General features: G+C 36.4%; 1 protein-coding gene across 2 annotated transcripts; it reads right to left on the bottom strand.

Moving 5' to 3' along the window:
• Positions 1-5: 5 nt before the first annotated feature.
• On the bottom strand, positions 6-24504 carry LOC113054072 (protein FAM163B-like). Of its 2 annotated transcripts, none has more exons than XM_026219370.1 (3): positions 23560-24504; positions 4971-5085; positions 6-672 (listed from the first exon to the last, which is right to left on the bottom strand). In XM_026219370.1, exons 2-3 carry the CDS (start codon positions 5061-5063, stop codon positions 244-246), a joined length of 522 nt encoding a protein of 173 aa, XP_026075155.1. In that variant the 5' UTR covers positions 5064-5085; positions 23560-24504; the 3' UTR covers positions 6-243. The 2 variants fall into 2 exon arrangements, with proteins under 2 accessions (XP_026075155.1, XP_026075154.1); XM_026219369.1 differs by having other exon boundaries at positions 23556-24503.
• Positions 24505-26076: the final 1572 nt, after the last annotated feature.

Genomic DNA, 26076 nt, shown 5'->3' with positions numbered 1-26076 from the left:
GTATGTTTGCTCTCACCCCATTTTTGCCTTTATAGTTCCCAGTTACGAACAAACAAACTGGGATGCCTTCCTAAAAGTTTGCCACTCTGGGAGTTTCCAGAGGACATTGTTGACATTGTTTTTATGCAGGCAAGTACAACAGCTTTATGAAATGAGTAATGTTTTTTTTTAATGAGAATTGAGTCTGTTGCCTGCGTTGATGCAGTTAGCTGTTAGCATTTAGCATCATTTAAATCTGAATGGCTACACGTCAGTGCTAATGCTGCAGCTTCGTGTGAACATCTCCCTCATGGTAACTGAGCGGCTGAGGTTTAGCTTGTGGTAGTTGGGTAGTGGCGTCGGCAGCTGGGTGGGCAGCAGGGTGGGCAGCCCCAAATCTTGTTGATACATGCTGCGGTAGCTAATTCGTTCTCCGCCATTTCGCAGGCTGTCTGGATGCTGCAAGTAAAATGGCAGGTCATAATGTGTACAGGATGGACAGTAAGTCTGTGAACGGGTCAGTTTTCGTGTTTGCGGGGGCGTGAAAAGGGCAGGCCCATTGGGGGTGGTTGACGTTGGGACAGTGGCCGCCAGGATGTTGTGGTTTGAATGCACCGGCGGCAAACGAGACGTGACGGCGAAGTCAGGCTCCTCCTCCTCTGACTCCGACTCCTCCTTCTTACAGCAATAGTACTAGAGGGGTGTAAAGACAGACTGTGTCAGCTTAGTATTTTAAATGTACATATAACAAATATAGCACATGTGCATTTTTTTACATTTGTAAATGCATTAAGAAGTCCAATAAGAAAGTACTGAAAGGCACAGATTTCACAAACTTACAAGTGTTTACAAATATTTTTGACGTTCATAGAATTATGAATACTAAATGAAACTGAATGGCGACAAATTTATGTACACACATTTTACATTATAACAGCATTCTATTCTGTATGTTTTCTAAAAAGAAATAAGAACCACTGTGACAGCAAATACACATTTAAAAGTTGGGATAATTAAGATTTTAAAATATTTTTCCAAAGAAGTGTCTTCTGCTCACCAAGTCTGCATTTTATCGATCAAAAATACAATATAAATGGTAGGGCTAATACTGTGAAATATTATTATGATTTAAAATATGTGTTCTATTGTAATATTTTTTAAAATGTAATTTATTCCTGTGATCAAAGTTGGAATTCCAGTCTTCAGTGTTACATGATCCTTCAGCAATCATTCTAATATGATGATATACTGCTCAAAAAAAGCATTTATTAATATTATCAGTGCTGAAAACAGTTGTGTATATTTCTTGATGAATAGAAAAGAAAGGTTGAAAGAACAGCATTTATTTGAAACAGAACTTTTAAACTTTACTGTCACTTTACCCTAAACCAACTTTTTTTAGTTAATGATCTGTAAGAATGGGGCTTTATTAGTGCTGTTCATTGATTCGAGTAACTTTTTTTACATTTGTCAAAATTTCTACAATATATGGTGTAAAAACGTGTGCTGCCCTCTTCAGGTTGAACGGTGGCTACTGCAGTTGATTTTTCCTATCGGATGTTTGCGTGGTAGGTGACGTAAGCGATGGCAGGTGACGCAATCAGTTTCCAGCTCACCATGCCCTTGGTACGAGCTACCACACCCATGTAGGTATAAAACCATCTTGTTCCGTCAAAATCACTGTAGCAAGTCAGGAGTTTTGAAAATGATCAGGATAGAGTATTTTAGCATCTATTAAGGATAGCATTTATATAGTTATTTAGATTATTTTGTGTAGGCTATGTAGTTATTCAGCATAGTTGTTTAGTGTAACTTTAGTATTGTAAGAAGCATATAGTTAGTAGCATAGTATTGCATCAGTTAGGATAGCTTCAAGTTAGCATAGATTTATCTGTATTTAGTACAGTGGTCAGGATGGTACGTAGGTTTAGTGTTGCTGGTTGCGACAGCACTGCTGGACTGCATAGTTTTCCAGCAGACTTGAAAATTAGGCGCCAGTGGTTACATGCACTTGGCCTGGAAGACCGGGAGTTCCCGCCTAGAGCGGATGCTGATTGCGATGCGGGAGTTAAGACCGCAGTTTGAGCCAGCGGCTCAAATTGATATGGCTCATATCAATGTCCACAGACACTTCGACATCCTCCACTTAAGGTTAAGGTGGGGGAGAAAAGTCCTCTACTTCAAATGAACGTTCAGTTGCAAAGCCACTTGCGTCACTACAGTCACTTTCCATTTTAGCGACTCTGACAGCAGCTGTCAATCAATTAATCTGTCACTGATTTAAATTAATAAAATATTCCAGTACTGCATTTTATACTTGATGTAACTGAATTACACTGCCAATAGTAAAAATTGCACAAAGTTCCATCTGAATTTCAATTACACAAAAATGTGGTCATTATTTTCAACTATGGCATTATGTCTGAATATGCAAATTGGTCATCCGACATGGCAGTCAATTTTAGTGCCAACCAGTTGTTTCAGTGTCAAATCAAAATGTAAAATCTAACAAACCATCTGAAAAAAATTATGCAACCTGACTTTTCAATTCTGACGTGACCTGTTAGTGTTTGTGACAAGCAGTCACGTATGAAGTTATTTTTGATTCAAAACAACTGAACACCTGTGACAGTGCGATTTGTAGTTGTAAAGAAAAGCCACACATGTGTATCAGTAAATTTGAAGTCACAGAGAGAAATGTTTTAAGAGTTGCAAACCTGTAGACTTTTTTTCTCTCCCACAAACACAACACAACAGTTACACCTTCTCAAATTCTTCATTGCAGGTGCACAAATCCTATTCTACAAATCACACATTTAGAAACTCGTACGCTGACCTTTTTGTAACAATTGCTGCAGTGAATGTTGTGCAAAACGCATTTACACACCTGCATCAAGAAATGTGAAGTCGTGGAGAAATGTTGAACATCCGAAAATCAATAGGTGAATTCATCAAATGAGTTGCACACTTGTAGAATGTTTTCTCAGAAATGTCTTGTATATTTTTCTAACACAAACACAAAATACATAACTACATTTGCTTGAATCTTCTGCGATGAATCTCAAACACTGTTTTTCGCTTTCAAGTGACAAGTTTTGCGCTCTCCCTTTTGCACCGAGATATTTGGTTCAAAAGTGATCTGTGCATCTGTAGAGGTAGTGGGCGGGACTGTTTAGAGATTAGTGAATTTCAGCCAATCAGAAGAGCTACTTTGGCTCGTTGCTGAGCATAGACTCATGGTGTCATATTCACATTGTTTTTCATGGCATATAGTTTATCCATAATGTTAGACCATTGCTATAAAATAATAGTTTTTTTCTTAATATAGAAAAGGCACTTTTGATTTTGTTGTAAAAAAAATAAAAAATTAAAATGCTAAATGATGCTTGGCTTATTTGGGCTGTGATAAATCTTTCTCTGGTAATCCATCATCTGTGCTCTTGCTGTTGTGAAACATGTGTCCATCTTGGAGGCGGAGGAGAAATTCCTGCAAGGACCTGTCATTGACGCAAGGTACTGTAAGGATTCTATAAAGGACAAAATGTTGAAACATGACATCCTGCCATAATATATAAATAACCATTGTTTATACCACTATGCAACTTTTGCTTTATTTATTTTTATCAGTGAGTGGGATCACTGACAGCAGGATAAAGAAACAATTAAAGATGAGTGCCAAGCCATAGGAGAGTCATCTACAGGAGTCATGCTGTTAAGAAATAACCAAGTCATGGTGTTAATAAATTTTTTTTTTTTTTGAACAACAAAGTTGTCTCTTTCTTTGAAATGACCCTTGGAACTTTAGAAAAGGGTTAAATTGTGTTTGTCTTCATAAAATGCTATGTAGGGCATGTTTTGTTGCTGTATGACGAGCAGTTGTGAATTGTAAAGCAAATATTTCATTTAGGATCCATATGATTACACAGTACTGTATGTCTAATGGCCTGAATATGGTCAATATCTAAATATAACTTAATATAAATTCACAACATCATATATCAGTCAATCTCTGTATATAAAAACAGTTTATAAATATATATAAATAATAAATTTTACAGTAGGTCATAGGTCTGCAGCCTCCCCCTACTGGACGCATGAGGAACAACAGGGGCGTAAAACTACTTGGGGCTTATATCTACCGCTACAGTTCCCAAGCCTCCACCTACTCAGCAACGAGCCAAAGTAGCTCTTCTGATTGGCTGAAATTCACTAATCTCTAAACAGTCCCGCCCACTACCTCTACAGATGCACAAATCACTTTTGAACCAAATATCTCGGTGCAAAAGGGAGAGCGCAAAACTTGTCACTTGAAAGCGAAAAACAGTGTTTGAGATTCATCGCAGCAGATTCAAGCAAATGTAGTTATGTATTTTGTGTTTGTGTTAGAAAAATATACAAGACATTTCTGAGAAAACATTCTACAAGTGTGCAACTCTCATTTGATGAATTCACGTATTGATTTGCGGATGTTCAACATTTCTCCACGACTTCACATTTCTTGATGCAGGTGTGTAAATGCGTTTTGCACAACATTCACTGCAGCAATTGTTTCAAAAAGGTCAGCGTACGAGTTTCTAAATGTGTGATTTGTAGAATAGGATTTGTGCACCTGCAATGAAGAATTTGAGAAGGTGTAACTGTTGTGTTGTGTTTGTGGAAGAGAAAAAAAGTCTACAGGTTTGCAACTCTTAAAACATTTCTCTCTGTGACTTCAAATTTACTGATACACATGTGTGGCTTTTCTTTACAACTACAAATCGCTCTGTCACAGGTGTTCAGTTGTTTTGAATCAAAAATAACTTCATAGTCACTTCCTGTACAGAAAACATGAGATCTATCAGCAACTACAGAAAAACAAGAGCACGCCACTACTTCCTAAGAGAAGAGAAGGTACTAAAACACAGCAATATACCTGTAAGACAAATATGTAGCTATTCAGATTTAAATGATGCTAAATGCTGTACTCCAACAGAGAAAAGCACACAGCTCACCTGCAGCCTACAGTAACACAGTACAGCGATAATGCACAGTAAGATTACTGTAGCTAGAATTCCTCCTGTGATTACCACTGTCCCGGCTGTCATTCGAAAGGCTCTCCATCAACACCTTAAAAAACAGAAGCAAAGAGAGAAAGGCTTTAGGTTAACAAGAAACATCTATATAACAATGGTTTATAATTAAAGGTAACCCTTCATACAACCACAGTGTGTGCGACTGAACTCCATTAGATTCAATCAAATATGCCAGAAGAATTTTATGGACATTTCAGCATGATAAATGTTTCCCTGTATCTATGATTTGAATGCCACAATCATCACCGCACAGGGATGTATGTGAATGGGCAGAACAAATGGGAGGAAAAATACAGGAGCCATAATGAAGGTCAGAAGAAGATGAAATTATGGAGAGATAACCTTGGACCAAGATGACGACAGTTAATATAGAAGGTCAATAAACAAAGATGTGAATGATAAAGAAGAAAATTGTATTTTAAATGGATCCAGTCGTCATTTGGCACAGTGAATAGAAAACACTTCAACAGAACTTATATACAGCAAATTTTACAGTTTAATTCATATCTTTATTCTGAACTTTGTTCAGAGAGATGTTTGTTTGCCTGGTTTATACATAATTGTATTGCTTAAAACAAGGTGAAAGTGTTTTTTTCTTCTTCTGTCTGTTGACAGTATTTTCTGGTTTATCGATAAAACAATAAAAAATTCCTTCTGTAAAATCTGTCATGTCCTCTGGTTAATCACCCCATCCTTCAATTGGTGTGTTCTGTATCTGTTTGCATGTTGTGTGCACATGGTGTTTTGTTTTGATTGTTCGCCATGCACTCCTCTATGGCGTTCCTCCCTCCCTCTCGTTACCACCCTAACTGCTCTTAATTGTTTGATTCTGCTCACATGAATTCAATGTTTGTTCATCTCTCGCTCTATTTATTCCCCTCTTTGGTGTCGAATGGTGCCAGATCATTGTTCACCAGTTAGCCAATGCTCAGCTGCTCCGTCTGGTCCAGTCTAGTCATGACATTGTTGGCCCCCTGTCAGATTTTTGTTGCTTTCTCCGTTGTTTTGTTTTTTAAAAAAATTTTCTCCCTCGTTTCCTAGGCCAGGCACCTGCATTCCCGCAGAAGTTTTCTCTGTCCACTTGAACACCAGCTCCCTCGTTTCCTCTCCTCTCTGTCTTCTGATTCCCAAGTGGCCACGCCATTGAGCACCCTTTGCAAGGACATTTTAGTTTTTAGCATTTTAGCCTTCTTACCTCGGCATCACCCTTACGATTGTGCCACTGAGCTCCTCCCAGGCACTTCTCCGCCTAAGGGTCACTTGTTTTCCCTTTCCGGTCCTGAAAGAGAGGCCATGGACAAGTATATTAATGAAACTCTCAAAGTCGGTCTCATCCGACCCTCTTCATCTCATGCAGGTGCCGGGTTCTTCTTTGTCAAGAAGAGGAATGGCTTCCTGCATCCCTGTTTAGATTATCGAGGCCTGAATGACATCACTATAAAGAACAAGTACCCCTTGTCTCTTATGTCGTCTGCCTTTGAGCTTTTGCAGGGAGCCAAGGTCTTCACCAAGCTTGTCCTCCGGAATGCCTATCACCTGATTCGCATATATGAAAGGATGCATGGAAGACAGCTTTCAACACACCCATGGGAAACTTTAAGATCCGTGTCCTACCGTTTGGTCTGACCAATGCCCCAGGTGTCTTCCATTCAGGTTCATTGGCCCATACTCTGTGGTGTTCCTTCCTCTCGTTACTACCCTCACTGCTCTTAATTGTTTGATTCCGCTTACCTGAATTCAGTGTTTGTTCATCTCTTGATCTATTAATTCCCCTCTTTGGTGTCAAATGGTGCCATTTGCCATTTAGCCAATGCTAACTAGCCGCTCCATCTGGTCCAGTATAGTCATGACATTGTTGGCCCCCTGTCAGGTTTATGTTGCTTCCTCCTGTTGTTTTGTTTTTCTATTTTCTCCTTCCTCGTTTCCTAGGCCAGGCACCTGCATAACCGCAGAAGTTTTCTCGGCCCAATTGGATGCCGGCTCCCTCGCTTCTTCCTCCCCTCTCCATTCTCCATTCATTTAATATGTCATATAAAAAAATATTTTCAACCTGGCTTTATCCAATATTCAGATTTATGTTTTAAGAAAATGTATGCAAATTACTACAGATTTAATTAGATGTTTTGCCTACAGTATTTTGATACTTTGCATATTTAAATGTAACATTTCAGAAAACAACTGTCTTATTGCACTGAAACTAATCAGCTTGGGGAAGTATGGTGATATCATATCATTTTCACTCTATTCTATGTGATTTCTACAAAGAAATCAGACTCAGCAAATACACACACATCAGTTTGCACATTTTGCTGTACGGTGGGAAAATGCTTCAGGAGAAACTCCGGGTAAAACATCTAGTTCAAAGTAATAGTGATGCAAGAGCAGCATTGTGATCACAATGACACTCCTGCTACTTCAGACTCAATCTGTATTATCTGTTTTAACAGCTTCCTTAATATTAATCTACCATCAACCAGGAGAGACAGATCAGAGCACAAAGAAGCTGATGTCTTCACTCACAGCAAGCATGAGCACCATTCAGGAATGAAATGACACCTGCTTTTAAAAACACCCGCCAGAATCCACCAGCAGGCATTTGCCTATAGAGCCCCAGACCAGCAGGGGGCCCTGAAAAGCTGTAAATGTACTCCAACTGTAGCCTCTTATAAAATGATTGGTAACACTTTACAATAAGGTTCCATTAGTTAATATGAAACTGGCTATGTATTTTTAGTTGGGGCTCCTTGGCATCATAAAGTGGACTCCACAAGACTTTCCATTTGTGGAGATGCTCTGACCCAGTATTCTAGCCATTATTTCTCTTGTTTGTTTAGACATGTAATAGAATGAAAGACAGCTTTTGGGAGACAAGGCTCAATGAAAGGCTGGAAACTGGTGAGTTTAGATGAGTATTAATAGGTAATGCCCTTTCTGCGGTGCTGGCCAAAAAAAAATCTTTATTCAACAATTTTTCTCCTCTGTGTATCTCCACATCACCGTAGCGGCATTTTGGAGAATATGAGCTGAACGTAAACGGTGTACGCTATTCTGTGTCAGCCGCGCCATTAATTCAGACTAAAGGTTTGAAAAATTATTAATAAGAAAACTCCTCTAACATCGGTAAGGTATTACGCTTAAATAAGACTAGCTGTAATGTTGTGTGAATCACGTGTGAAGTGACAAAAGCAAAGTAATCTTGTGCAGTGGCAATAAACTGTAATAAGCTTCATCTGTCTTCTTTTCTCCATTGGGTGCTCTTTAGACATGGACCTTCCTCAAGCTCCTAGTTGAAGTCAACACCAAGACTATTAAGAAATAACAGAATGGAAACATTATGTCCTGAATACTGAGGGTGTTCCTGTACTCTTCTTTAAGGGAAAATGACAGTTTTTTCATATTCCACTATGTTCTTCCCTCAACTTAGACAAGTCGATAAGTACCTCTCCCATCTCAGTGGGTGCACTCAATCGTTGTAGTGTGCGGCGCCACTATGCTAGCATTTAGCTTAGCACCATTCATCCCTTAGGATCCAAACAGGGATGAATTTTGAAGCTACCAAACACTTCCTTGTTTTCCCTATTTAAAGATGGTTACATGAGTAGTTACACGAGTAAGTATGGTGACAAAAAATAAAACGTGGCGATTTTCTAAGCAGATAAAAATGATGACAATAATGTATGGTGGAAGAGCACTTTGCAGCACTTTGACCTCGGTGCAGTAATATCATTACTCCTGTAAACTCCCTCTAACTACCATCAATACAACCAACGTGAGGAGCTCTTCCGCCATAAATTATAGTTATCATTTTTTATGTAACATAGTGGAATAAATGCAGTGGCATTTTTCTTTAATAATAGGCTCCTGATGAGAAAACACACACACACACCAATTTAATGTCGTCTTAAACCACCTTGATTTAAAGAATATGAGACTGTCCGTGGGATTCTAGTCTTTCTGTGTTTTATTTTGACAGGCAGCTGTCCTCGAGTAGTTCGTATGTGCTCTCTAAAATCTAATTAGGCCTTCGTAACCTGATCCGTCTAGTGGCCGAATGCAATCAATCGATCTGGGTTGGAAATGGAACTGATGTTGGTTTTCATTTGATTGCGAAAAAGGCAGCCAGATCAATAATGCGTCAGAGTTCATTGTTGATGTAAGGCTGAGGAAGAGCTAGAAATCATTCTGTTAACCCCTGGGTCACTGACAAGACACTCATGTTGTTGTTGTTTTTTTTTGTCTGTATACCAAAGTCAATACATTAAACTGGAGGTAACTGACTTAAAAATATGTTTATAGCATTACAATGTTATTAATTTGAATAAATAAATACATAAATACAGGAATTCTTTAAAAGAAAAAAAATTAAGTAATTTTTGATTGTTATTATTTTTTACGTTTTCAGTCATTTAATATTCAATATTAAGATTTTTTTGTTTATGACAATACCATACAATTTTACAAAAGATTTCGATTTCAAATAAATGTTCTTCTTTTGAACCTGAATTTTTGAAAACTCTGATTCCACAACAATGTGAAGCAGAACAACTGTTTTCAACAATGCTAATAATAAGAAATGTTTCTTTGAGCAGTAAATCAGTATATTATAATGATTTCTGAAGGATCATGTGACAGTGAAGACTGGAGTAATGATGCTGAAAATTCAGCTTTACATCATAGGAATAAATTACATTTTTACATATTACAAAAGAAAACAGTTTTAAACTGTAATAATATTTAACAATATTACTGATTTTCTGTAAAAATAAGATGTACAACCCCAAATTTATTTGAACTAGTGTATCAATAAATAATTTATGCATAAATATAACTATTAATATATATTTAATTATATAAAATAATGATCAAGTTTAACATTCACATGATTTTAAGATGCATGATATGTTGTTGTTGTTGTTGTTTTTTTGTAAAAACAACAACTAGATGCTTAAATCTTTTTGTTTTCTTTGTTTTAGACACTCTTATTTGTCATTGACCCTGATACTGACTGCCATGTCTATGACCTTTAACCTATGAAGATCAGTAATACTGGGACCCATTGATTAAAAAGTCATATATGAATATATATATATATATATATATATATATATATATATATATATATATATATATATATATATATATATATATATTATATAAAATATAAATATAATATATATATATATATATATATATATATATATATATATATATATATATAATTTTTTTTTTTTTTTTTTTTTTTTTTTTTTTTTTTTACATGAGCAGAGACTCAAGCCTGTATCCTACGCAAAACCCAGCTTTTACTCACAGCGCTCATGTGCACACGTAGCTGTAATTTAATGAAGTCAAACCTCCATCAGCGTACTGCAGTCTACCTCACAATCCTCCCATGGGGATCACTAAATTAGATCACAGTTTGAAGAATATGTTGCCATATCACAACATATTCATCACATGACGCTTTAATTACAGGATGTGTGCAAACACACTTAAAACAAAGATACACAAAGCCGACCACAGGCAGATCCTTGTACGCAACAGTCAAAGTTGAAGAAATTTAAACTCAAAATAGATTTTTTTTTTTATATTTATCTTAAAAATATTTATCATATGTATCAGAATCTCATGTCTGAATCACACAGGTTTAATCATACTTAAAGGGGGGGTGAAATGCTCATTTTCACTCAATATCCTGTTAATCTTCAGTACCTATAGAGTAGTACCGCATCCTTCATAACTCCAAAAAGTCTTTAGTTTTATTATATTTATAAGAGAAAAATAGTCTGTGCCGATTTTTTCCAGAAAAACACGACCGGCTGGAGGCGTGACGTGTGGGCGGAGCTAAAGAATCACGAGCGCGAGTAGGCTTTTGTGTTGAGGGCGTTTTGAAGCTGTGACATTACCTTGAGGAAAAAAAAACATCATCCAAAACAAACCATGGCTAACAGTCAGATTCAGCGTATATTTATGATCCAGAATCAGATCCAGAGGCTGAAATTGAACGAGAGCAGTTTATATATTTGCTTAGCGGTTTTGGAAAATGACTAAGTTCCACTTTATGTCGTCTTTTTTTTTTTTCTTTAAAGGTGTACAGGGTTTACTTGATGTGCTTACGCGCCGATAGCTAAGTTAACAACACAGAGATATTTGAAGCAGTTTTACTCACCGCCTGCGGTTCCAACACACGATCGTGACCCTTTTTCGTTGGGACTGCATCGTCCTTAAGAAATAAACGATGTGCAAATCCGGCGTCAAACTGGACCTTGTTTGTAAAACAAGCATCTTCGAAATGCAGGGAACAAACAAAAACACTTGCACAACTCCGTTGATGCTCTGTAAAAATAAACTCCATCCACTGGTCCCTTAATTTTTTTTGGTAATCTGTGCAGGGTTGTCTTGCCCTGGCAACCAAAAACATACTTCTTTTGTGACATTTCGCGACGCTCTCGCTCTGATCAGTGATTGTCTGTGCTCAGCCTCTCAGAGCGCGCACTCTTCCTTAGGACCCATATAAGGAAATTCCGCTCCATCTAACGTCACACAGAGCCATACTCGAAAAAAACTTTCCGAAACTTGTGACAAACCGGAAGGTTTTGGGAACAAAAATACTCCTTCAAACGTACAACTTAATTTTTGAAACTTTGTCCATGTTTAGCATGGGAATCCAACTCTTTAACAGTGTAAAAAACTCAGTATGCATGAAATAGCATTTCACCCCCCCTTTAATGTCTCATAAACAAATCCCATCTGAGACGCATCAATCAAAAAAAATAAATAAATAAATAAAAAGATAGCAAAATCAATGGCGCCATTCAGTGCATGACTAATCATATGCTTAAAAATATACTGCATATTTGTGAATGTTTTTCAAAGTGTTGTATTTGTACTGATAACAGACTAATCATTCCCTTGTTATGAAAACTTGGTTCACATACAAAGCATCAAGATCCTATTCAAAAAATCCAGATAAATTAATTCATATATTTTTTTGTCAAATAAAATTAAGAAAAAAAAAAAAAAAAAAAAAAAAAAAAATATATATATATATATATATATATATATATATATATATATATATATATATATATATATATATATATATATATAATTTTTTTTTTTTTTACATGATTATGTTGTATATAAAATATTTTGAGGTAGAATTTGCTCCAAAAAGAACCATATCATGTACATCGGCATATTATGAGATTCGTTGTTCAATATTTGCCATTCAGGTCTTTTATTTTCTCATTGTGATAAAATCATTCACAAGGATTTTTTTTTCTATTCTAATCTAAAGTTCATTTAACCTCTTTCATTCCCTTCTGAAAATGAAGTACACTTGTTAATATAAGTTAAATACATTAGGCAACAATGAATTAACAATGAAAAATATCTCTATGCATTTATTAAGCTTTGCTAATGTTAATCTCAACATTTACTAAACATTTTTAAATAAAAAATTGTATCTGTTAATATAAGTTAACGCACTGTGAACTAACATGAATATTTTTTTAAAGTAACATTAACAAAGTTTAATAAATGCTGTAAAATTATATTTGCCTGTTTTATTATTATTTATTTTTAAATATACAAAATTATACAAAAATATACAAAAAGTTCATATTCAATCAATTAATCAATTAACTTCAATTAAGCACACTCCTTTTTCACAAGGGTGTGCTTTTACTATTTTCTTTGTTTACAATCTTACTTTCTTGCAAGCAACTTCATGAAATCACTTTCCTGTGACACTGCAGTATTTTCAAGGGGAGGTCAAAGGTGCATTGAAGCCCTGGTGTGAAATGTGTGAAAGGGACTTAACAACTCCTGACAAAAGTTTGCACATTTCTCAGTGGTGGTGTGGCATGGGAAATAATGAAAATACATTTTTCACTGATGCATAGCAGGGGCGCACAGGCAAGTCCATTCGTGTGACAGCATAATAACACAACCTGACCGTGCACATGAATGTGGAAACATAAAACTGCAACAAAAGTCATTAATTTCTGCACACACGATAAGATTGTGACTCCATACAGCATCAAGTACACTTCCAGAAGAATACATCTGGATTGCATGCACAAAGAGCTTTGAATATGGATCACCCTGCTGACAAGACCACCTTAGACCTGCACACATTTCCATGCTGGCTCAGACTAGTTTATGCTAGTTAATGCCTGTTTGGTGCTGGAACCTCTCATGCTGGGAAACAGTGAAAGTGTAGCAGGGGAAGCTAATCAAGCTGAATGGTTGCCGGTAAGGCTAGTTAAGAGGTGTGATGTCACACTAGCACCAACATCCAAAATAATATAAAAAAAAAATAGTAATAATAAAATATAATTCTGTAGGCCACATTACAGCCACAAAGCTGAGTAATGCAGGCAGACGATAACATGATGCTACTTCTGATCTGTATATGCATATTGTCCAAATGAGAAATTGCTGCTTAACTGTGAATCACCACAACTTTGATATGACTTTGATAAAACCTTGCTTCAGAGGTTTTCTAAAAACCTTATTGTTGTATGTGACATATAACCCACATTATTTGGATGTACACTGTAAAATCTGAAAAATATATGGTAAAATCGGCGGCTGTGGTTGCCAGAATTATACCAGAAAAATACAGTAACAACGTTATAGGTTTTACCTTAAATTTACAGTTTAATACTGTAATTTAACTGATATAATGTTAATATAACAACTTATTGAAGTACTGGAATCTGTTTTGTACCTTTGTAATACACTGATAACCACCAGAAGCAGGTGGTGATGAGAAAGTCACGTGATGAAACAAAGCCCATCACAAGCAGCTTTTAAATAATAAGATACATAGAAGGTGCACAGTGTGATTCACACAAGCACTAAACACCATCATGATGAGACTAATTCAACTGAAATATGCAATAAACATGAATTTAACAACATTATACACACCATAATAAACATAACAGATAAGGAAAAATAAATAATAAGAAACAGTTATTTCATAGAAAAAACATCAAATTCAAACTAAATTTGAAATGCAACGCAGAGAATTCTGGGAACATCTGTTCACAGGAAATTACCGTTAACCATTTAAAGGGGGGGTGAAATGCTCGTTTTCACTCAATATCCTGTTAAACTTGAGTACCTATAGAGTAGTACTGCATCCTTCATAACTCCAAAAAGTCTTTAGTTTTATTATATTCATTAGAGATTTTTCCCGGAAAAACACGAGCCGCTGGAGGCGTGACGTGTGGGCGGAGCTAAAGAATCACGAGCGCCAGTAGGCTTTTGCATTGAGAGCATGTGGAAGCTGTGACATTACCGTGAGGAAAAAAACAAACCATGGCTAACAGTCAGATTCAGCCGTTTATTTATGATCCAGAATCAGATCCAGAGGCTGAAATTTAACAAGAGCAGCATCAGCAACGACATCTCTATGTGGTATGTACTGAAACTGTATATATTTGCTTAGCGGTTTCTTTATTTTTATTTTTATTTTTTTTTAAGCTGTACATGTGGAAAGTGCAGTTTGATGACAACATTGCATGTTGTTTACTTGATGTGCTTACGCGCCGATAGCTAAGTTAACAACACAGAGATATTTTAAGCAGTTTTACTCACCGCCTGCGGTTCCAACACACGATCGTGACCCTTTTTCGTTGGGACTGCATTATCCTTAAGAAATAAATGATACGCAAATCCGGCGTCAAACTGGGCCTTGTTTGTAAAACAAGCATCTTCGAAATGCAGGGAACAAACACAAACACTTGCACAACTCCGTTGATGCTCTGTAAAAATAAACTCCATCCACTGGTCCCTTAATGCTGTTTCTCTTTTGGTAATCTGTGCAGGGTTGTCTTGCCCTGGCAACCAAAAACACACTCCTTTTGTGACAATTCGCTCTCGCTCTGATCAGTGAATGTCTGTACTCTCTCTGCTCTGCTATACGGGAGCGCGCACTCTTCCGGCAGAAGTGCCTCAGGACCCATATAAGGAAATTCTGCTCCATCTAACGTCACACAGAGCCATACTCGAAAAAAACTTTCCGAAACTTGTGACAAACCGGAAGGAGTATTTTCAAATGAAAATTTGAAATACAACTTAATTTTTGAAACTTTGTCCATGTTTAGCATGGGAATCCAACTCTTTAAGAGTGTAAAAAACTCAGTATGCATGAAATAACATTTCACCCCCTCCCCCCTCTTTAACAGGTTCATAATGTAGCATTTTCACAGTAATTACAGTAATTTTTTTTACCATTATTATTAGAAATGAATTTCTGTAAAGTTGCTTTGCAATGATTTGTATCGTAAAAAAGTGCTATACAAAAAAAATTTGAATTTGTTAGCTTGCTATGCTTATATATTGCATTATGTATGTTAACATTACAGTATATATATATGTTATACATTTTAGCATGTTGTTGTTGGCATATGTTCACGTTAGCAATATGTATGTTAGCATGTTTTTACAATATGTTTATGTTAGAAATTAGTTTTTTATGTTTAGGTTAGCAGTATGTAGCATGCTTTTACAATATGTGTGTTAGAAGTGTGTTACCATGTTATTACAGTATATACTAGCAGTGTGTGTTATGTTGTTACAGTATGTGCATGTCAGCAGTCTCTATGTTAGCATGCTGTTACAGTATGTGTATATTAGCAGTGTGTATGTTGTCATGCCGTTACAGTCTGTGTATGTTATCATGTTGCTACAGTATATACTAGCAGTTTGTTATGTTGTTACAATAGGTGCATGCAAGCAGTATCTATGTTAGCATGCTGTTACAGTACATGTATGTTAGCAGTACTGTATGTTGTTACAGTATATGTTAGCAGTATGTATGTTATGTTGTTAGAGTACGTGTATGGTAGCAGTATGTATGTTAATTCTCTGTGGTTAATTAGCAATTAAAGAAACACTTAAGCAAAATATGGTCAGGTCAAAGCATCAGAATAATTTTTGGTCACAAATAGTTTATCAATTTCACTGGTAGTCCACAGTATGACGAATTTTTGGGTATAATATTTCACAGTTCGCTTTATTTTGCTGTACTCACTTACATAAATGAACTATACCCTTATGAAAATTAACCATGGTTTTACTACAAATAAAACCAAAAAACCATGGTTACTATAGTTAAACCATGGTAAACAAAAATTAACCATGGTTTGCTAAATTAACCATAGTTTAACCATGGTATTTGTTGTAAATCTGTGGTTATACAAATGGTAGTCAACACGCCAAAAAACCATGGGTTACTACAGTTTTACTATAATAAAACCATGGTTATTTTTCGTAAGGGTAGTGTCCTGCACCCACTAATAAAACATGTCTGGTGTCTCAATAATTTTCGGTTTGGCTGTGGATTGATTATTGTTAAAACTACATATTAATTCAGTCAAGAGCAGTGATTTTCTGTCTTCCATTTTCTTGGATTAACATTGTTTTGTCATTTTTGCAATGCAATTTTTGCAATGGAATATAATTATTCATTAATCAGTCTGAAATCTTTCCAAACACTACATGCAATCAACAAAGGGTTTGCTAACAGATTAAATTGGAAGATGAATTAGATTTTTTATCTGTGTCATTTTTATTGACCGTCATGTCAGCCTATTTTACCCTTCACCAAGCCTGTGTGTAAATAACCAACAGGCACAAGCTGCTTTAAAATGTGCAGTAAGTGTAATAAAACTCTCCAAGAACGGATATAGTGCAATTTAAAAGTTTTGCATACTCTGCGGTCAAAATTAAATTTCTTTAATTTCAAAGAGATAAAAGGATGAAAAACCCTATTAGACGAGCACAACACACTTGGCTAGAAGAGAAAAAAAATATATAGAGCCTGAAGAACAATTGTATATAGGCCAAAAGAATTATGTGAGAGGCTGAGCTCCAGGGGCTTTTTCGAGCAATGAAGGCCCAACGTGGCCTCCCTCTCTTGGGCATGAGGGTGAGATGGCGCCCCCTACTCCGGTTCTCCGTGAAGTAAACTATTATGACTTAAAGTAATAAACTGTCTCATGTTACAGTGCTAATAGAGTCTTGAAACTATCATACTTCAACAAGAGGCTTACAGTAAACAAACACACTAAAGTTACCATGCATATCAATATCACTTCCCTTTGAGGGATGTTTGGTTTATTTTTCATAATACAGTACATTAATTCCATGACTTCAAGTTTTCATACGCTGACTATGAAGAATAAAAAGCTTATTCTCATTACTAAGCCAAATATCAAACTCAGTAAAAGCATTTCCAGATGAATAATATGAAACATGGCAGTGCCATATGCACCCCGCATAATCTTTCTATTAGTGGTTCGTGACAAATAAAGCATTACCCTTGGCAACCCCATGGCTACTACAGAGGCCTATTTGAGTGATCCATAGTATGCGTGTTTGTGTTGAGGGATTTAGCATGCAGGTATGCCATTAGATAATTAATTCCCACACTAATGAAGGGCCGTGAACACAGATTATTTTCTCATGAGTCTATAAAGGACTGATGTTAAACCCCCACTGATCAGAATATAATGACAGGGAAATGTATTTCCTTACCAAAGTACACAAACACTGCTTTTTCCTAATGTGCAGAATAAAACACATGCATACAGGAAGTAAACTGATGGCAACGGACAGCTTGGATTTGAATTGCATTGAATATGCAGAAATGCATACCTCAGATAAACAAACCCAAAGCGGGTGCGCTCGAATGCCAATGTGGACTGATTTACTGTTTCATAAAGGCTTGCTGGTTTGCTCGAGCAGTCTGATACATTAGGATGATCTTTCATGATGCAAAATTTGCAGTCGGGAAAAGAAGAGGGTAAAATGCAAACAGGAAGTGCCTGAGGACAAACTAGAAAAAAGAAATCATTAAACAGAAGGACTGATTGTCTTCTCCATTGTCTGCCCATATGAATGGTTGAGCCCACGCTAATTCAATTTAATCTTATTTTTTTTGCACGTGAATTTTGCGAGTAAACACCACTCATGTTTCCTTGTAAAATGTACAAATGTATGTATTCTGAATAATACAGCAAAGCATTGATATAAAAATTGCACTTCTGTCATTCCACAAGAAATTTGCTTTTCTGTATCATAAATATGTGTGTGTGTGTATATAAATATATATATATATATATATATATATATATATATATATATATATATATATATATATATATATTGTAGTAGTTGTTGCAAATAATCTGAAAAAATAGTCACAATTATGATTACATTTTGTAACGATTAAACAATCACATGAAAAGTGCATTACAGCCTTATATTAATATTTAAGTTGTATCAAAGGTTATAATTTGCAGTGTATTTGTATAAAGATTCACCCAATGCGACGCTACACTACACAGTTCTACAGTACACTTCACATAAATCATCTCATTACAGCCATGATGAAAATAAGACATTTATTATGCAATGCTTCATTGATTTTAAAAGAAGTTTTTGCTGAAATATTTACGATAATATAGAGTGACAATTTTCACAGAGCTTTATTTAATTTAATAATCCATGTGAGAGGCACTGATGAATTTGCTGTGAATAACATAGTGATAAACAAAAACATTTTGGTGTCTCAAGACTCTAAACAAGAAACATGGATCCAACAGTTTGGTGTTCGCTATTTTTAATCAGAATCATTAGTAACCAAAGTTGTTTTATTTTTGCTGTATAATAAAGTGCCCTATGGAGCAGTTAAGATGTGCAATCTACATGAAGACACGTAGAAATTTCTATTCATCAATGTTCATAAATGCAATTAATTGAAAATTATGATTTGTTATAATCGTGCAGCTCTAATTTATGTAGTATCACTTCTGCACAAATAACAGGAAGTCTGTCCATCCAGGTCACCATGACCTACAGTATACCATCTAAAGAGATCTTTCAAGGGCACTCAAAGTAGCACCTTGTCACCATGGAAACGGCAAGCGGGATTGCTGCTTGAGCAAGTCTCATCAACACAACACAGTGATTCATGCTCATACAAATTAATGGTTAAAATGGCTTTTGCTGTAAATTGCAGGTGTTCTGCACTGGGGTTCATCCATTTGTGACCCGTGTCCTTCAGTCTATATATGATCAGCTTAAGCTAAAAGTTACATTAACTAGATACTGCAAAGTATAAATTCATGGCATGAAAATAAATGCTTGCATTAGATTTACTCATGGAACAGTGATGGTCACTTCTATCATGCAGGCACTGAGAGTTACACCTCTTTACGTTTTATGGATTTTCTCTTGATTGTGGTATCAACTATTTCAGATGCAACTGCCTGTAACAACAACATTAACTGTATGATCATTTTACAAGTGAGTGGGTGGTTCTTGACCAGAATAAGTCAAGACAATAAGGAAAATGATGCCAACAGATATGAAAATGTTAAAAATACCTGGATAAGTTGCACTATAAACAGACAAATAATATAAATACTATCAAATAATATTTAATAATAAAAAAAAAATCATTAGTGACTCTTTAGAACAACCTGAACACATTAGCAATGCCCCAGCAACCACCCACAACCCTTTAGCATACATTTATCAGGTTTTTCAGAACTCTGTGAAGAAAATATCAATATCCAGCTCATTTCAAACCATCAAATTCTATTTTGTAAGAGCTAAATATGGAACAGACGATTCATTCACTGACACTCCAGTCATATCATATACATGTCAGGGTGCCTGAGTCATCTTCTAGCTGAGGAGCACTTCCCATCCCAATGTACTCATCGAAATATCTACTTATAACTATATTACTTAGTAGTTCAGGTGTTTAACTATAAACGATTTTCATATTGGGTACAAAATGAATTCATGCACATGCAAAACATGTTTCTTTTTATATAAAAATGCAGATGAATGTCTTTGGCTTTTGCATCACATCTTGCTTATTTTCAGCCTCTCAAAACATGTGCACTGTGTCAAGTCAAAGAGAGTGTGAAATGGCAAGTCAAGACACAAATAATTGTGTTAACTTCAATTAATTAACTCTTTACCCGCCATTGACTGAATTTCCCGGTTTTCTGTGTTTTCCCTGTTACATGGTAGGAGGCACTATTACACATCTTCCGAAAGAGGACTGAATGTCTGGATGAAAACACTGCCAAAGAAGAAGCAGAAACAAGCTATCGCATATGTAAGTTGATGCATTATTTAAATAAAGTGGTGATCAAACATTAAACAAGGTTCAGGAGGAGCACGTTCAGATAGTCAATCAATTTAGCACAGGTGGATCTCGTCTAGATTAACAACTTAACTGGCACGATATGCATATCTGTCCCACAACAGTTTTCCAGCATCCCTCCTCCACCCCAACTCCTCACTTTTAACTATTCAGAGTTCTCTGGATTCGGGCTACATTCGGGGCTCGGAGCCCTCCATCAGGAAAGCACTCCAAATATGCTTACTATTTGCTCAATCTGATTATCTGTAATTGGATTGAAAGGGCATATAAATCAAAACTGCCTAATGTTACCCAATGAAATGTTGACAAAAAAGGTGGTGTAGGACTGTGTAAGCTTTGGGGGTGTTGATGAAGCAGTCTTCTCCATCTATGGTTTGATCATCTAAATCCAATATGGGATAGTCTTTGAAAATATATATATATATATAAAAGCGATTCACTCATCTTGTTCAAAATGTTGCTTTTTTTATGAAACAAAGCACATTCAAGTTTTGATAAAGAATGCATGAAAATAGATTTTGTTTTTTAAGTAGAGGATCTGTTCTTTCTTAAATATTGGCAGTGGCTAGCAACAAAAAAACATGGACTTGTCCTCAGTTTGACCGGAACAACAGGCGGTTCAACTCTCTCGGGCCTCAGGGGCGACTGACTGTGTCTGCATTAGAGGGCCAGAGTGAGCATATGACTGAGTCCGTTTTTTTTGTAGCCGCTATGTACACAACCTCCAGCCTTCTTCCATCACCACAAAGAGGATAATAGTGTTTACAGGACTTACATAAAAACACTCTTTTGTGAGATAACAGTGTGTGTGTATGGAGTTATTTCTTTAGGGCGGCTGAGTACAGCTCCAGCCTCTTTTCCACTTTGCTTCCTGCCCTAATCTTTTTATATCTCTGCCTGTCCATTTGGCAAGAGGCCACTCAGTATCCAGAGTCATTCCACCATTATGTGCTTTAAAAGTTATTCTGCTGCTGTCTCACATTGACAGCATCACATTCACATCCCTATGTTCATGGCCCCTCCTTGGAGAAGATCCTCCTGAGGAACCTCCTCCACACACAAAGATGTGAGAAATTATGCATTTTGTTAATGATTTGGGACTTTTCCAATTGATCTTAAGCAGGTTTGGGGGATGTGTGAGCAAGCTTCCATCTCTGTATTAAAAACAATCTTTTCTAACTATCTTTCTATGTATCTTCTAACATATTTATATTCTGTAAGGCATTGGCCGGCATGTTCTCCCAGGAGTGTCGTAAGCCCATGCTGGTGTCTGCGGTCACAGGAAGTGACATGGCCTTGTGGCAAGAGACATAGCAAGCGGTGTGGGGGAGGAGAGCAGGAACAGTGAAGGACATAAATGAAAGGGTAGCGAGGAGATGTAGAGTGAAAGGCAGATGTTCTGGCAGAAAAGAGTTACAAGAATGATGCTCCAAATATTTCAATCATTAAACTTCTCTGTGCACAAGCCGTATGGTCAGAATAAAGTAGTCAATTTAAATGTATTTTACAACTGGGTGCTTCAGAAACGTTGCATGACTTTAAAATATTTCAATACTTTATGAGGTGATGCAATAAAAAGTCAATGTTACATTCTGTAATTATTACTAAACCTCGCTGCTTGCAGAATACAAATCATTTTAGTGTCTGAGTAGCACATTCATATTAAGTTATAAAAAAAACATTATTATGTTATAAAAAACATTAAATGATGAATCAAAATTCTATCATCACTTAATCACGACATTCCAAAGCTGTATGACTATCTTTCATGTCAGGAACAGGAAGAAGATATTCTGAGGAATGTTTCAACTACATGCAATGGAAGCAAATGGGGTCCAATAATAAAAATAATAATAAAAATAGTAAAAAAAAAAAAAGCTAATTATTTTCTTTGTATTCCAGAGAAGAATGTCATACACACATTCAACAAAACAAAGACTATTATTTGAACAAGAAAAGTTTGAAAATTCCACGAAGAAAATATAATATTAGTATTTCTACTCTAAAATTTCATGTTTCATTCAATCTGTTTCTTGCTGTTTCTTTAATTTGTTAAATTTAAATCCAACACCAATTTATTTTTCAGTGCAGGTTTAGAACGGGATGAAAACAACAACATTCATTTGACAGGTTTATGAGGTTTATGAGAAAATATGATTTAATATCACTTAACAAACTTGACTACATTTGGTTACACCACTGAAACTTATTTTTACATTTCAGATCATGATGAAGTAACTTCTTAAGGTACCAACTACTCAAGTCCAATGCTACAGCACAGAAAATCTGTGTTTTGAAGGTGATTTGGTTAAAAGAAGGTCTGCATATGTGACACTTGCTTGTTCCTCCTGTGAAGATGACACTTTGGAAAAGGCATGCTACGTCTCTGTGATTCACTGGTATGGGGCATCTTGTGATTAATATGTGTGTGACAGAGAGACAGAGATGTGATGGGGGAGGGTCAAGAATGGAGAACGCTCATGGCTGGGGGTGGACACAATTCTTTAACATTATTATGCTCGAAATGCCCATCCCCCTTTACGCACCGTCTCGTAAATGTCATGGGGGAAAAATCTCTTTGCACCATTCAAGGGGTCATGGGGGAATCACATCCACCAATCAGGAGGAGTTTAGACTGCCATATCTGCTTGACTGCAAGTGACATGCCGGGTTCAATACCTCTTAATGTTTGAGTTACCATAAAAAGTGTACAGGTTGAGAAGGATGGTCTCACTGGTCACATGATCAGAGCCATGATGCAAAATCATGAAGCAGTTACAACTCATTGTGGATGGAACAACTACCAAGGGCTGTCTCTTTGGATGAAAATGTTTTTTTTTTTTTTTTTTCAATGGTTGGTCTTGCCTGGATTTCAAAATCTTCTTAGGGGTCTATAGGCCTATAAGTTCAATATAAGATTTGTTTTGGTAAAAAATAAAATAAAATCAATTACAGAAAAAGTAAAAAAAAAAAGTAATGAAGCAGTAGTGCAAAGGATCTGTCTAGGATATACTCAATGTATGTAACATCACCTGATTTGAATTAAATCAAGTTCAGCAGGTCAACTTTCCATAACTTCAGCACCATGGACAGCGACTTCCTACCAATGCCAGATGAAGCTATTTAAGGCATAATGTAGTTTCATTAAAAGTTCTAATACTGAAAATGCCATCTGGAGAATGTCTCCAAGCATTATTGACACATGAACGCGAATTAGCAATGATTACTAATATTGTGATATTGTGCACAAATAAATCGTACTAAATCACAGTTGTGTTGTAAAGCCCATAAGGAGGTATTCTTACCTACACGATGGTTAGAATAGAACCAGAGCACATCTGCAGAAGTGACGATGCTCGAACGAGACGGGCACGAGCTTTATGAACGAGTTTCAACCGAACTGTTACGGAATCGGCGGAAGTGACTTTCGGTGCCCTAAAACGGATTAAACGTGAAGCGAATGGGTTGGGAAACAATGACTGCGGCGTAAGAACAGTCACACGACTAAGATGAAGCGATTTCCAGGCGTAACCAAAGTGTTCCTTATTTCATATCCATTTACGCAGAGTTGTCAACATCCTGAACGACTTCTCACAGACGGTTCCTTAAGTGTGAGGGAAAAAAGAGAAGCCCCGAAAGCACAAATATAGTCATTTAGAAAAAGAAAAAAGAAAAAGAAAAAAACTTGTTCAGGTGACCAAAAGTCCTTTTTTTTTATAGCTATTCCAATTCAGATCCGCCGGAGTGCTAATAAATGGTCATGGAATAGTTCTGCATCAAAGTGGTCGGTGAAATGAAACGCTGTTCCTTCAGACGTCCTCAACCGGAACACGCAAACCTTCGCAGCTCCATATCACAGCACACCTCGAGCTTCACGCGCACCGGAGATGGTGGTGTCTTCTCCAGCCCTCCTTCTCTTTGTGTGAGAAATTACTACGGACTGTGAAATCTCAGCGTGCTTGTTCTCAGAGCTAGCGACGCTGGTTTTTGCCGTAGGTTTGTCGAGGCGAGTGTTTTCCCCTCGAGGTAATTGCTGCTGTTTGTCTCGTGCGGCTGAAGCGCGCTGTAAATCTGCCCGCGCGCGGGGAGTGGGACGAGACGGTTTTACAGTTCCGGTCACTGACTGACGATGTGCGGCTATCAGGAACTGTGATGTGAGTTCAGCGAATCCAGAGAAGCATCATAAATTGATCAGAGCCCCCGGAAGGCGTTAGGATACCGCCTCACTGATTGATTAAGCCGTTAAAATGCACGCTAAACTTTCTGAGGCCACACTTTACAGTAGTGTCAAGGCTGTTGCTTAGGCTATTTAATCAACGCATTGTAGCCCAATTTAAATATTATGTGGCGAAACGTGTAATTATTTTAAATAGTGTTAATAATAAATAGATAAGTCTATAAAACGCTATTTAGTTCAGACTCTAAATTCTGATTGGATGAGCCGCGTTCTAAGCTGTTGATAAATGCTGATGGAATTTTAAGGTTCTGTCTGCCATTTTTGTCAAAATTGAGTTATTCGCATATTCTTAATCTGTGACAAATTATTTATATTATGTGATATGTGTATATCACACATATTTAATATATCATTTTTTCTTTTAAGGAATACGTTTTTTCCCCTCAAAATTGGAATTTATAAATAGCAATTGCGAGTTTATATATCACAGTTGAAAGAAAACATGTCAGAAATGTGAAATAAAAATGCCACATTTATATATATATATATATATATATATATATATATACACACACACACACACACACACACACACACACACATATATATATAAGTGGCAGAAATTGGCTGCCATATTATGATGCTTGATATTGCAAACAGTGTTTGTTATCATTTGAATGTATCGTTCAATTTATTAACACTGGTTAGTGGAGATTACCATTTACTGCACTTTATTCTTCTTCTAGTTAATTGCCCAGAGCTGCTAATGAAGTCTTGCACATTCACAGAAAATAGCTTACTAAACAAATTAGGTGGACAAAACCTCTGTAACATACAGTGGTAAATATTTCAGTAAAGTCTTCACGAGACCTATTGCTTTATTTTAGTCCACATTTATTCAAAATGAGGAAAAACTGAAGGCCTAATTATTTAAAATGTTATTGTGAGATTAAAGTTGAATTCCTGTTCCACTAGGCATCACCAAATAGAAGCTGTCAGAACACTCTCCCACCCTTTCCGTCATTAGTCGAACAAACAGATGGTCCCACCATAAACACACCATTGGTCGAGTTGGATTGCTAAACAAACAGAGTGATGTGCCACACTTTTCAGGGGAAATAAGCTTTATATTTACTTACACAGTAGTTGTCTTTGCATATCAACCTGGGATAGCTTTAAAAATCTACCATCCGAAAGCTACGCACTTCACTTTTAACGCCTGTAAGCTGTATTTACAGTCATAAACATCTTAATATACATTTTAAACTGTATATTTTGTTCCTCAATAAGCATTTGATGTATTGGCAGCTACATTTACAAATGTAAAACGCAATTCACATTTCCACTTTTGTGCGAGACATCATATAGGACCAAGACAGCTGTTGTGAAGTGATAAAACGGTGTGTAAGTCATATTTTAATTTCTCATTGATTGCTCTTTCCCGATTTGCAATTTGATGGAACCAGCGGCTGTTTACAGTCAGCAGTGCATATAATTCTTGGTGGGAGAGATGAGCGTTGAGAATTACACACCCATCCTCACAGTCTTCCTTTCTCTTGGGCAAAATGTTGACATAAGATCTACTGTAGATGATCATGTCATGTCAGCCACTTCGACTCCTTATTTGCTGAAATCTGGCCGTAAGGTTG

The sequence above is a fragment of the Carassius auratus genome, chromosome 35 (assembly GCF_003368295.1).
Source record: "Carassius auratus strain Wakin chromosome 35, ASM336829v1, whole genome shotgun sequence".
NCBI lineage: Eukaryota > Metazoa > Chordata > Actinopteri > Cypriniformes > Cyprinidae > Carassius > Carassius auratus.
This window is presented reverse-complemented; position numbering and strand designations above follow the sequence as displayed.